Source organism: Cardiocondyla obscurior, linkage group LG04, assembly GCF_019399895.1.
Source record: "Cardiocondyla obscurior isolate alpha-2009 linkage group LG04, Cobs3.1, whole genome shotgun sequence".
Lineage (NCBI taxonomy): Eukaryota > Metazoa > Arthropoda > Insecta > Hymenoptera > Formicidae > Cardiocondyla > Cardiocondyla obscurior.
Window position 1 is genome coordinate 2,459,364 of NC_091867.1, and position 13,428 is coordinate 2,472,791.

The 13,428-nt window shown below is 42.2% G+C and overlaps 2 protein-coding genes across 3 annotated transcripts in view; one reads left to right on the forward strand and one right to left on the reverse strand.

The window, feature by feature from the left end:
* Window positions 1-526: 526 nt before the first annotated feature.
* Window positions 527-2,041, forward strand: LOC139102103 (uncharacterized). Its single transcript, XM_070655773.1, has 2 exons — window positions 527-790; window positions 949-2,041. The coding sequence occupies exons 1-2, from the start codon at window positions 712-714 to the stop codon at window positions 1,827-1,829; spliced, it is 960 nt and encodes a 319-aa protein (XP_070511874.1). The 5' UTR covers window positions 527-711; the 3' UTR covers window positions 1,830-2,041.
* Window positions 2,042-3,907: 1,866 nt separating this feature from the next.
* LOC139102098 (ras-responsive element-binding protein 1) overlaps window positions 3,908-13,428 on the reverse strand; it is a 58,105-nt gene continuing 48,584 nt past the window's right edge. For both annotated transcript variants that reach the window (XM_070655763.1, XM_070655764.1), the window contains 3 exons: window positions 10,284-10,360; window positions 5,579-10,036; window positions 3,908-5,373 (listed from right to left, as the gene is read on the reverse strand). In XM_070655763.1, coding sequence (XP_070511864.1) covers window positions 4,777-5,373; window positions 5,579-10,036; window positions 10,284-10,360 — 5,132 coding nt within the window. In that variant the 3' untranslated portion in view covers window positions 3,908-4,776. The remainder of the gene's footprint in view (window positions 5,374-5,578; window positions 10,037-10,283; window positions 10,361-13,428) is intronic.

Consider the following 13,428-nt stretch of genomic DNA (forward strand, 5'->3'; position numbering starts at 1 on the left):
CTCAGGGTTCTTCGGTACTCATTGCAAATACTATTATATCGCGACGTTATAAGCGAGAAATTAAATAAAATAAAGTTATAAGTAAAAGCACACTTTATATAGCTTTCATGCATTTGTAAAATACACCTGACTCTTAAATGACAATTATTACCATTGTAATAAGTAGTTTAAAAATTAAATATTAATTTATATATATAGTTTTATTAGTTATATTGCTGTGTACGGTCGATATACAGTGTGTTTTAAATTTAACGACCACCCAGCGTTGGTGCGTTTTACGGATTAAAAAAAGAATTAATTATAATAAATAAAAAAATATGAGAAGCCAATAAAATTAAGGAACTCGAGAAGATTGAAAATTAATTATCCAGAGCGCGAGCTTTTACATCTTTATTAAAAGAATGAGAAATATTTTCTCTTCTAAGCGTTACGTTATTCAAAAGCACGTCCGAACGTATTGCTCATTCAATCGTTATCTTTATTGCTTCGTTTCTACTTTACTTTTTTTTTTTTCAGGAGCACACAGCAACCAATCGCGCACAAAGCTATACCTATCCCCTCTTTAACTTGTCTGCTCTTCAAAGAATCGGGGATTCCAAGTAAGTCCATTGTGCAACGTGCATTCGAAGATAGTCGGACATTCAGGATAGTCAGCAGTGAATCGGCTGGACACGGTCCACGTCATCTCATTGTCAGTAAGATAATTGTTGCATGTGCAAAAGTGTCATTGAATTTGAGGATATTACCAGCGAGATGGCAGATAAAAATAAAAAAATACAAGCTTCCAAGGGTAAGTACTCTATTGTAATTCGACGTAGACTTATTAGAGAGACTGCCCATTCACGTCAAAGCTCAAATATTTTATCTCGACTAAGAAAGGGCGTAAAATCTATAAATTATTATTATCATTCTAATTTTATAGTAATGCAACTCCTGCTTTTTTTCCAGACGGTCTGTTTGCAGCGTCGTATTTAAAAACCGGTTGTTTACAAGGAGCCGTATATCAATTGAAAATCTTAGTTTGTACTGCCTGGAGATTAGGATTTAACAAAAATCATAAAATTAAAAACTGGTCAATAGGCACGGAAGTACGCTATGCGCGTGGATTTCATGACTTAGTTTTAAAATACGATAAGCCGAACAAAGGCGAAGATAATTCTAGTGGAAAAAGCCTGTATCGTTTTGTTCAAATCAAGCACAAATCGTCGAAGAAGAACACGAATATTACGAATTACCATCTGACTTCGAAAAATAAGCTCCATCGTCAATGTAGTTTAATTTATTTGTTTAAATCTTACGTGAACATGCTTGGCCAGTTCGAGAATATCACGCCCGAGCAAATTGTGGACTTAATAATCTTCACGAATATGAGTATCGCTCCATTTAAGTTCCTGGTGCCTGTGACGGACGACGTCATTTTTGGATTCGAAAAAGTTGGTAAAAAATTTCGCATCGACATCAAAGCCTTAATGAAGGAGCCTGGAATACTAATATGTTTATATAACATCAACTCTAATCAGGCTATCATAAACGGCTTCTTGAAGAAATTAATGTTCTTAGTGTGCCAGCCTTCTGAAATGGAATTGGAAAATCAAATTATCAAGGAGATGGGAGAAACCTTCATCATACCGCAGATTTTTTACGATAAATTGTATCAGAGTATAATCAACTGGTTTCTCGTTTATGAAGACGGCAAGGCGCCGTATTTCACCGAGAAAGACGTAAAAAAGTGCCTGGAGGAAACAGAGGATATATATCGCCAAATAAAAGAGATGAAAACTGATTCGATTTTGAACCTGTCGAATAAATTAGCGTCGTTAACTCTATAAAGAATAATTTTCTTTTTTTCGTATTTTTGAAATAGTATAAAGTGTAGTATCTTGCAAGATTCTTATATTGCTTACCTATTTATGAAATTTAAAGCTAATGTTTTCGAAAAATAATGTAAAGATTTCGATTTCCTTTTTATATTTTTTATAAATTTAAATTATTATTTAACAACGAAAAAAGGTAAGAAATAATAAAGGATGAATGCACTACTTTCATTGCATATCATTTATTATTCCTGATTTAAATTAGAGAATATAATTTATTCATGTACACGTGCGCTACAATGATTACTTGACATTTTAATTTTCACGACAGTCGGAGGAAAGGAAAATTGTCACTCAAGGGGTTTCAAAACGGACTCGTTCGCATCGATAGATATATATGCATAATTTCCCTTCATTCGCCTATAGCATACGTATGCGTAAAGAAGCCTTAATTAACGTGTTACCACGTAGTGGTATCTGCCGCAGGATATTTGTCAATTTCGCTTCTGTAAGAGAAAACTTGAGAATTTTTTAATTTTTCTATACGAAGCTGCAGACTGAGCGACACTTTATAAAGAAGCTGGAATCTTTTATAACTTTTTATTATTATTATTTTTTTTTAATGAACAAAAGCTGAATTGACAAATCTCTTACGATAGAAACGTTGCAAAGTGATGCGCCGAGACGAGATCAAGAACGATATTGTTAGACGTTAATTCGCACCTCGATTTTGGACTTGGCTAAAATGTATTACAGCCACATACAATCGTCTCCGTTATAAAACAATAAATATATCTACGCATATATATGTATGTGTAGAGAGAAAAGGGGCAGGAGGAGGAGGAGGAGGAGGAGGAGATCGAAGAGAGAGTATAATGTGAATAGAAATGGTAAAGAGACTGCGTAAAAGCACAAACGAACAAGATGGGGGTGGACAAGGAGTGTGAAGGAATAGGAAATACAAATCGTTTCCCTTTGGCCTAGTTAAATCTGTTGTTTAACTCTCATCTCTCGCTCTAATCTAAATGCCTACCTACGTCAACAGTCAAGTTAATCATTTGGTTTAATTGCATCCGCGAAAGATAACCGAGCTATCTATGTACATTAATCCATAACACACACGACGAGACGTTACCAATTTTGCTGATTGGCAATGATATAAACTTCACTATATGTATATTGCTCCGCGCGCTTTCGTATATCGCTCTACGTGAAGCTTTGCACATCTCGTCTCGCTCGTCTCGCCAGGAAAGAACAGTAACGCGAGTCCCATGCGCTGGCATAAGTAACTACTTGCGGCGTGCGATATTTGAACGAGTTCTCTTACCGCTCGCGCGCAAGACTCTGGCCTCGAAATTTTTGCGCGGGCGGAATCTGCCGTCCGCGGAACATCTCGAAGGATCAAAACGCGTTCGCCAAGAATACGTCAAAGTGATCTAGCGATCACGTCTACGTGCTAGTCATATTCACATCCTAAATTAGATTTTTTTCTCACTCTCGTAAAAGTACATGACTAACAATAAATAAGATCCTAGTGCGTATGGCTAACTTAGAATAATTCATTGCGTAAAATGAATTCATCTTTGGATTTAAATGCAGCATCCGCCTTATCCGCAAGGGACGCTCGCAAGTCTAGCTTCCCTTCAAGCCCAATTTCTTTCTCTCTCTCTCTTTTTTTTTTTTTTTTCTTTTATTTTATTATATTTTTTTTTTTAATTTTTTTCTCGACTCTTCATACAACCGCCTCACTGTAATAATGAGATTATTGTGGACTCGCGATTGCGACGTGCACCTTTCGATTCTTTAAGACACATTTCACGACGTCGATGTGATGCATTTGTCAACTACTTTCAACGCGAAGAAATCATGATGCATCTGCGAGCAATACAGTATCAATCACATCAAATCTTGAATGCATATACTGGAGATTGTTACAATTCCTACAGGATAATATATATGTATATATACACACACAAAACACGCGGAAGTCGCGAAGAACGCGCTTCTAATGAAAGTCAAGGCGTTACGAAGGAATTTGTGTTAAAAGCATAAATAATTCGGATGCATTGATAAAAGAGGAAGATGCATGTCACTTCTTTTTTTTTTTTTTTTTTTTTAACGTGTTTCGTCGGCGACTAAACGGAACGTGCAGCGCAGGTACTTTTCAATGATGAAGAAAATTTACGTCATGATAGCAAAATAATTTTTACAATTGTCACAGCGAATATTTATATAAAAACGTAAGCAAAATCGCGAGATTAATCAAGATAAATTCGTCTTAGCTGCGTTTCTTTTAAAATCAGAATCGATTTTGAGAACAAGTGCGTTTTATGCCATTCCACGTTAAAGTTACTATGTATCATGTAGAATTAAAATTGTAGAAAAAATAAGATTTAACCGAGAACGTCAATTCAAAGCAATATAAAATAATAAAATTAGCTTTCTATTGATGCGTTTGCGTTGCGATACAAGCAAACGCGTTGACAATCCCTGTGTGTGCACTCTCGTTGAAAACTATTAAATTTTATATCATACGCGGCCACCGCGGTTACCGCTTGCGTTTAATTTCATCAAATAAATTTCAAAATAAATAATGTTTATACGAATATGTGCACATAAATTGATAAGGAGTATAACGCAGATCGTAATTCTTAAATGGAAAATTTAATAAAATAATCTAAAGGTATTTTCTCTGTGCTCTCCTGTTCTTTCTCGCGAATGAATAGGAGAAAGTAGCGTGCGATCAGACGATGACGATTTTCTGGTGATCTTTCGTAAGATTACGTTATGACGCAAAAGCGGATATTGCAGTTTTGCTTATTTGTCTATTCGCAATTAAATGTTTTACGTACGGTTTCATACTTAACATTTAATTACTCACGACTATAATTATATCTTTAATTTGTACGTCTGATCGCGCTTCGCAGTGCTCTGTTTCTATTCTACATGATCTAACGGTCGATCACTCGCTATGATTAACTCCTAGCAATTTCGCTGCATCGTCAGCCGAGCTCAATAGAACTTTATCGAGTAAGCCTTTCTCGCGTATCCCTAGCAAATTGGAAATCAAGTCATTGTCGCCGCTCTCACTAGGTACCTCCGCGGGGGGCGGAGGGGAAGGCAAGAGGGCGGAGGCGGCACCCTGAGGACCGTCGTTCGCCATTCTACCGGTAAGAGTGGCCATGTTATCGTAGTGATTGTATCGCATTAGGGCGCAGGGTGCCGCGTCCGCCGTCGCCACCGCCGCAACGGTCGGCAGAGAGATTCTGTCCTGGGTACGGGGCCTGCTGGTGTTAGTAGAAATCGGCGAGTGCTGCTGGCTCCTGGGGGTGATCGTTGGCGGCTGGGCCGGCGAGTTCTCTTCGTCACCGCTGTTGCCTATATACATGGTGGAGTCCACGGATTCATGCTTCTTGCGATGGCGCAGCATACTGTGCTTAAGCGTGAATTTTCTGGTGCAGATGTCACACTCGAAGGGCCTTTCGCCCGTGTGAGTCCTCATGTGACGCCGGAGATCTTCGGCGGACCAGAATCGTCTCATGCAGAAAGCGCACACAACCTAAGGAAGAGAATTAAAAATTCTAACTATGTTACAAGAGAACTAATTATTTTTTATACGTATCATATTTAAGTTAATATATATATTAATTAATATAATTAATACAAATAAATAAAAATTAATATAAATAAATATATATATATATTTATATGCATGATTCTCGAAAAAAAAAATCTCTTGAATCAATTTTCTTATACCTTATTACCTTTCTGTTACTGTAGTCAGGAAATCGGCCTTTCTTTTCTTCTCCGTCGCTGGGATGCTGCTGTGACGCTAATATATGATCTTCGGTCGTGTCTATGTTCATGGACGTCATGTCAAGAGCCCCCTTGGCTTTCAGCATCTCGTACGAGCGCTTGTGATTTATTTTAATATGATCTAAACAGTCCTGGCGTTCCGAAAAGCCGCTGTCGCATAGATAACATTTGAAAGGCACGTCACCGGGACTCGGCGACAATCTTGGCGATTTGCGCGACCTGATAGCGTCGTTTATCGAAGGAGACGTGTTAGTAGTCGGCTTCACGGCTGCGATAACTGACGGTGTGTTCTCCATGTTGTCGGACATACTTGAAGAACGACTCTCGTAATCGCTCTGGTCATTTTGCGTGGTGCATTGCGGCGGACTGTTCTGTTGATCGCTGGATTCTGATCTCGACGTGATCTTGCGATGCTTGCTCGACCGGTGCTTCTTCAGGTTTCCCAACGTAGCGAATGTAGAGCTCGGGCACTGATGGCATTTAAACGGCCTTTCGGGTACGTTCCTCATGGAAAAAGTGTTGCTGCCGTTGCTGCTGCTACTGCTACTGGCAACTACTTGGACGTCGGGCGAAGATGAATTTCTGGCACGGCGCAGCTTATTCGCTTTCGCCTTATGTTTTCTAAGCAGGTGGCGGTCGCAGTTAGACTTGGTGGTGAAGTGGTGCGAGCAGTGGATACACTGATACGGTTTCTGACCGGTATGCGTGAGGATATGTCGCCTTAGAGACGACGTCCATGGAAACTGGCGCTCGCAGTACGGGCATATGACGCGGTTCGGCGCCATCGAATACGCGGACTTCTTCTTCTTCTTCTTTTTCTTATTCGGCGTGGAATCGTTTCCAGAGTTTAGCGAGTTAGAGTCGGATTTCTCGCTGCCGGAGTTGTTGCCACTAGTCGATGCAACGGGGCCCTCTTCGTCGCTCAGATACTGCGGCTGAAACTGCTGATATTGTTGAGACGCGTTGTCTAAAAGCTTTGAAACGCTCGCGAGATCGGGCGTTCCGTCTTCGAGCTTACCTTGCTCTTTCTCGACGGATTCGGTCACGGTATCTTCGGCGCGTATTGAATTTTCTTCAGTAATCGTAGTCTCTTTTGAATTGATATTGTCGAGGCTACTCCGTGTGTTCTGTTCGCCAGATATGTCCTCCGAGGTTTCTTTCGCCGACTCGATCGGCTCTGTTTTTACGATGATATCTTTGACGTCGCTGTTTTCCAATTGATCTCTCAATAAACTCGTAGTCGGTTCTCGATGACCTTGCGATTCGTGATCGGCTTCTCGATCAGCCGACTCTTCGTCTATTACCATCTCGTCGTCTGAATCATTATCTTCTATTTTATTGACTTTTAACTGTTGCGCTAAAATTGCGAATTTTACTTGATCCGAGATGGGATGCGTGGGGTAATCCGCCGTGACGGCCGGCGTATCGACGTTCGGAAGAATGCTCGAATACGACTGAGCAACTTGCGAGGTCGATGGACCAACATTCTGTACCATAGTCGAATGATGATTTGCGGGCGGTCTTCCTCGAGTCGAATGCCCGCCGCGTGGTCTCTGACTCCAATATTGTGGATGTTGCTGCTTGATGTGTCGTTCCATGTTGCTCCTCAGGGTAAATCTTGCTGTGCAGTGTTCGCAGGTGAAAGGCCTCTCGGTTCGGTATCGGCGCTGCTTCTGCTTGGGAATTAATACTCCGTTCTTCAGCACCATTTTCACAGAATCGTTCGACGGGATACCATCTGTTTTCTCGCGGTTCGACGGCGTCTGGCTGGTGATTTGTGCGTTCATCATGTTCGCGTAGGTATTTTGATCGCTTGAAACTTGTGGAGTATCTCTCGACTGCGAATACGGCGTGTAACTGGTGCTGGGTAATGACGGGTCAACTGAAAGTGTGCCACCGCCAGTTAACTGCAAACCTCTAACTAGCTCCTTTTGCAACCTGCCCTTCGCGGCTAATTCTTGACCGAACATGTGAGAACTGAGAAAGTATGGCGACATCATACTACCGGTTATCCTACCGAAGTTGTGATAGATACTGTTCGCGTAGAGAGTTTCCAGCGACGTTGGCGAATTTTCGCGTGCTCTATTTAACAGAGCCTGAGTTAATAAGAGCGTCGGGTTTGTAACATACAGCTCCTGCTGATTGTTCTTAAATCGTTTCTCATCCTGCAAGCTAGGATCCTCGCTTTCTCTCTTTCGTTTCCTGCTCAGATCCAGCACGTCCATGGATAGATCCAACGGACCGTCTTCTCCCGAGGTCAGTCCAGAGCTCGCCAAGGGCTTCGTCAGGTTCATCGGACTAGCTTGAATTCTTTGGTGTGTATCTGTTTTGGTATCACTGACTAGAGACACGCTGCCGTCCGACGATCCTGACTCGACTTCATCGTCGATTTTCGCATAATTAGATTTCGCAAGAAGATCATGAGGCAGACTTGTTTCGTCGGCGCTTCTTTTTACAAGATTGAGAGCCTGCATTTTCATTCTGACTAACGTGTCCGACGACTTCTCGTAGCGATTCATCAGTAAATCGGCGCGGACGTTCGACGGTCCAGGATTACAGTCCATTGTGATCGACGGATAATGTATCTGCTGCTGTGGGAGAGTCTCATCACGTTCGTTCGGATAAATAAGCGTCTTTCGCACGTCTTCCCTGACAACTCTCGGCGAGCTCCTCTCAATATTGTCATTGGTCGAGTCTTCGCTTGGATGATAAATAAGTGCATTCTTGACGTCCTCCTTGCTGATCATCCCGTGACGATTCTTCACGTGCCTCTCGCAATTAGCTTTGGTAGTGAACGCGTAATTGCAGAGGGAGCACTCGAATGGACGGTCGCCGTTGTGCGATCTCAAGTGCTTCATCAGGGCTCCCTTGTCGGTGCTCGTGTACGGACACATATTGCATGGATACGACATACCCGGCTCTACGTTCATATGCGCGCGATTGTGCCCTTTCAACGCCCGCAAATTAGGAAACACAGACGTGCATAGTCTACACGGGAACTCGCCCTTCAGCTTCATTTTTCGAAACTCCGCAGTAAAAGCGTCTTGCGCCTCCTCTTCGTTGTACTCAGACGAGCAGGTGCCCGACGACCCTGAAGAGCCAACGTTCGGATTGAACTTGATGTTACTCTCGGGCGTGCTCGCATCCGACCGAGGAAATGTCTGTAGACCGTTCAAACTGACGGATAAAATACTCGGAATGTCAGCGAGATCCTTCGTTTCCTTTGGCTCTTTAATTTCGCTCGATTCCCGGGGCTCTTTCATCTCGTGCGCAAGAGATTTATTTTGCAGATCCAACACAGCGAAGAAAATCTCGCGCTTCGTCTTGGGATCGTCCGGCTGTGAGCTTGTTTCGTCTAACTCCGTTTCGAGATTATTGTTGGTACTAATGTCGTTGTTATTATTGTTATCGTTGCTGTTTCTTTTATTCTTGTAGGGACCCTTGCACTCTTTCTCGTGGGCCAGCTGAGCTTGCCGGCAGGGAAATGCGTGCAAGCATTTCATGCACTGGAACCTGTTGGCTTCGCCGGAGGCCGGCCGGTGCAGCTCGCGCTCGCACATCGCCCGCGCGATCGTCGGAAACTTGATAGACGAGAAATCGATGAACGTCAAGTCCCTGAAGCCGTCCACGGTGTTGCGCAAGGCGCGGCTGTTGTTGCCCTCCGAGCTCTTCTTGTAGTGGCGCATCGAACGGTGGAGATTCAGCGCCCGATGATTCTTGAACAACTGATTGCAAGTCTCGCACGTGGCCGGTGAGCCCGGATGAACGCGCTCGATGTGAGACTCCAGAATCGCGCTGCTCGCAAAATCCTGGCCGCAAACCGGGCAACCGAATGTCTTCAGCTCATCCTCCGGGCGACACTTGATTGTCATCTTGGTATTATTCAGAAGGATCTTATGCCTCCTTTGATCTTCCACGTCGCTAACGTCCTCCTCCGGGCACTTCCGCTTGTTCGCGCGGTTGTTGCTAGGCGACGGCTGCTGCCTGTCGTCGATCAGCTCCGGCGAGTTGTGCCTGGCGATTTCGTTATTGTTGTATTCGTCCTGGCTCGTCGTTGCCGGCCTCTCCGAGCTGCTGCTACCTTCAGAATCCGTGCAGCTGTTCGGCGACACCATCCGATGGGTGCACCTCACGTGCCGATTCATGTTGCCGTTCGTCGTGAACGACATGTCGCAATACTTGCACTTGAACGGCCGTTCGCCGGAGTGCACGAGCACGTGCCGGTCCAGCGAACTCGCCGAGCTAAGGACTTTGTTACATACGCCGCAACTGTAGTCCTCCTCGCCGCTGCAATCCGTGCTGCGTGGTGAATTGTGACCGCGCAGATGATTTGTCAATTCGTGAGAACTGGAAAATACCGACGGACACGTCGGGCATGGATGTGCGCCGTTCTCCGACAGCTCGACCTATTTATTATTTAATTAAATATAAGTTAATTTTATAGAGCTTTATTGAAATTATATCTAATTTATTATTACTATTTTTTTTTTTTAATTTATAGACATTTATTATTAAATTTAATTTAAGTTAATTTTATTGAGCTTTATTGAAATTATATCTAATTTATTATTAATTTTTTAATTCATCGACAAATTATCAAATTCGGTCTGTGATAAGTTTTTTACGAATTAAAATATATGTAATTATACTTACACTTGATGATGGTGACGCAGCATCAGTTTGCGTTTCATTTTCCTGTTCCTGATCGGGTCCATTCTCAGGCTCAGTCACTGTAGCACACAAAATATAGCATTAAAATTTAAAATCTGCTCTAGATCTCGAAGCTCCGCTCATAATTCCTCAGATAAATGATTTCAGAAAGGCCGGAAAACATCGCGGAGCGAGCGCGATTTTTCTGGACCACAGATCTGCTGATTACACAGGAAACCGAGTTGTATAACGAAAGAGCAGTGGTATCATAAATTCAAGCTGAAAAAAAGAGAGAGAGAGAACTATCTGTGGCATATTCGAATTTATCGCAAGAATACAGTTTTCATATCGCAGTCTTTCAAAATTACCGTCTTCGGCAACGGCGAAGAGAATTACATTTTGTATCGCAGGATCCTGCCGGCTTCAAGGATGACACAATCGAAATCTCCGCGGTACAGTGATATAAAATGCATGTCGGAATGTATATCACGCTAACTGATGCGCGCTGGCCTTAAAACCGCGGATAAACAGAAGCCACCGCCGGATCCGCCGGTACTGCGTCTCGGATTTAGCCGCACTGGGTAAAGAACTGTGTCAGCGGCAGAACAGGACACAAATCTGACTAAGTATTCCGGAAGCTGATACCCAGACCGAACCGCAGATGGAGTCGGGACAATAACACTTATCAGCGTTCTCGCCCGACGTTCTAACCGCATTCGACGGTCTTCATTCTATTTACTCGCGTTTGTCGAACGCGGCGAGCGTCTCGAGAAACCGGCGACCAGGTCGCCGTTTAGAATGCGGTGAAGTAAAATCAGCTTGCGGGCTAACATACCGGAAAAATAATTAACATCCTTATTATTATAATTTTTTTTTTTTTTTTTTTGAACGTTTTAACATTTTTTTCGTCAAAGCAATAAAATAAATAAGGGAATCTTCATTTACTTCACGTATCTGTTTAGGATTCTATTTAATTACATTTAAAAATCTTGGACAATACATTTCAGTACGAGCTCCATATTTGTAAAGAGCGATTCAGCTTTGCGCAAAACGTTTCAACAGAAACTTATAATGCCAAAGAGTTCTTCATTAAGTCGTTAATTTCCCAGCATCTACGTAAATGCGTTTGTTTATTCTCTCGAGTAATAACTTTTAATAGAGCGCTTGGTATCAAATGAGTTGCAAAAGATACGGAACGTACATATACGTGCATTTTATGCAATACTGAATATCACGTTAGATTAATACTAACATCTCTCTCGCTGTAATACTCGAAGGACGCAATTTGTGACTTCGCATTCATACGCTTTCCGGAATTATCTCGCTGAATCTCGACATCTATGCATGTATCCCGCAACAGAGCGTTTAATTGTTTGCAATAAAGATCGGGCCTGGGCTTTACTCACACGCTAGTATTTCAAAACGGTAATATGAATATTTTAGTAATATTAATTTAACGTCATTACCGCAATTGTTATAATTCTAATTTTTTTTTAAACATACATAATTTTTTCTTTTTTTTTTTTTTTAAATACAACATATGTATCGCCGTTTAATCGGACATATTAATCTCTCGCGACGCTGCACCTGAGTCTCCTCGGTATCGCGCGTTACCCAGGGTGTTCGCCCGATCGTGTGACCGCACAACCGATCGTCGTGTGGTCCCAAACCTGTTCGACGGCCGTCCGGCGTACCTGTCGGCAGGTGAACTTTATTCATGCGCGTAAATCACGCGCGCGCGTGCACATTCCGGTCAAGTGTGGAGAAACGAGTTCGATTAACTTTGTCTTGCGGTTTGACGCGTGCTCGATTATTAATGCCTCTTCACCTCGCGCCGCCGGTCCTAACTGCTTTTAATTGAGCAGCTATAATACTCGAGTACACGCACGTGTCAATTATTTCTTACTACACGCCGCGCTCGCGAGAAAGACGGCTTTTCGATTTGCAAGCCGCGACCTGTGAATCCGCAACGATAATTACGGAAATAAACCGTATAATTGCTGACAATTACTCTTTCCTTTTTTTTATAAAAAAAAAAAACACCTCGCAAGAGCGAAATTTAGTATTCGCGGTGCTGACAGTTAAGAAGCGCAATAATCGTTAAAAGAATAATATATTGTTTGCCGCGTTAAATCCGATTCGTTTGTTACCGGAGACGTCGTGAGAACGCGCGGCTAAGAGAATGTCGCTCGAATCGATGACGAGAAACGCATCGCAGGAATAGAAATCGGTTTCCTTGGTTCACGGAACGACGTAACGATTAGTCTCCCGTCACATCGCGATCATTAGAAATGGAAAGCACGAGGGGGAGAGATTTCCAGTTGCGAAACTCCGTACGAAATTTCACCGAGACGATTCCTTCGACGTGCTCGAGAATTATTCGGAAAATAAATTCATTGCTGTAATTAAACAGCGCGGGTGAAAGATCAAAGAGCTATCTGAAATTTATTGACACGTTAAATCGGCCGGAAAAATCGTCCGTCTTTCGCTCGCCGCGCATATTCGTATCATCTTTTAATAACGATTATTCTTCCGCGCCTCGTGAAACCTCACTCCGTCGATCTATTCGATATCTTGGTAGCTAATGATATAATAACGTAAACATCTTCGTAACTAATTGTAATAGAAAAAGCTTTGTGAGGCAGGGGATCAGCATACGACGGAATTAAATGAGTTTTAAATTGAAGACGAGAATAACATCACGGCATGTTTTATAGATTTTTGTTCGTAAGTAACGCGAGAAGGAACAAACACTTCTGTTCATTAAAAAAGCCGCGATTCATCGTAAACGTGTGTAAAACTTGATTCTTTCTCCATCGTAAAATTTGGTTGAATCTGTTTCTTTCTTTTTTTCTTCTCTTTTTTTTTCTTCGTACATTAACATAACTGGAATATATGTATAAAAGTTTATTTCATGCACTCCATTAATGGGACATCGCGTGCTACGTGTCCTCTTTCTCGGCTCGATATCGAAAATTAGAAGAGAAACTAGGAAACACACGAAATATTATATAACAACAAATAGACAACAGGCAATCAACGGTGGTGTCAATCTGTCTTTGGAATCAGCGTGCTTAAAAATTAAATTAAAACTAAGAATTTAAGAGGAAGTTCGAGGGAGAATCAATATTCGCGATTCACGCGAGAA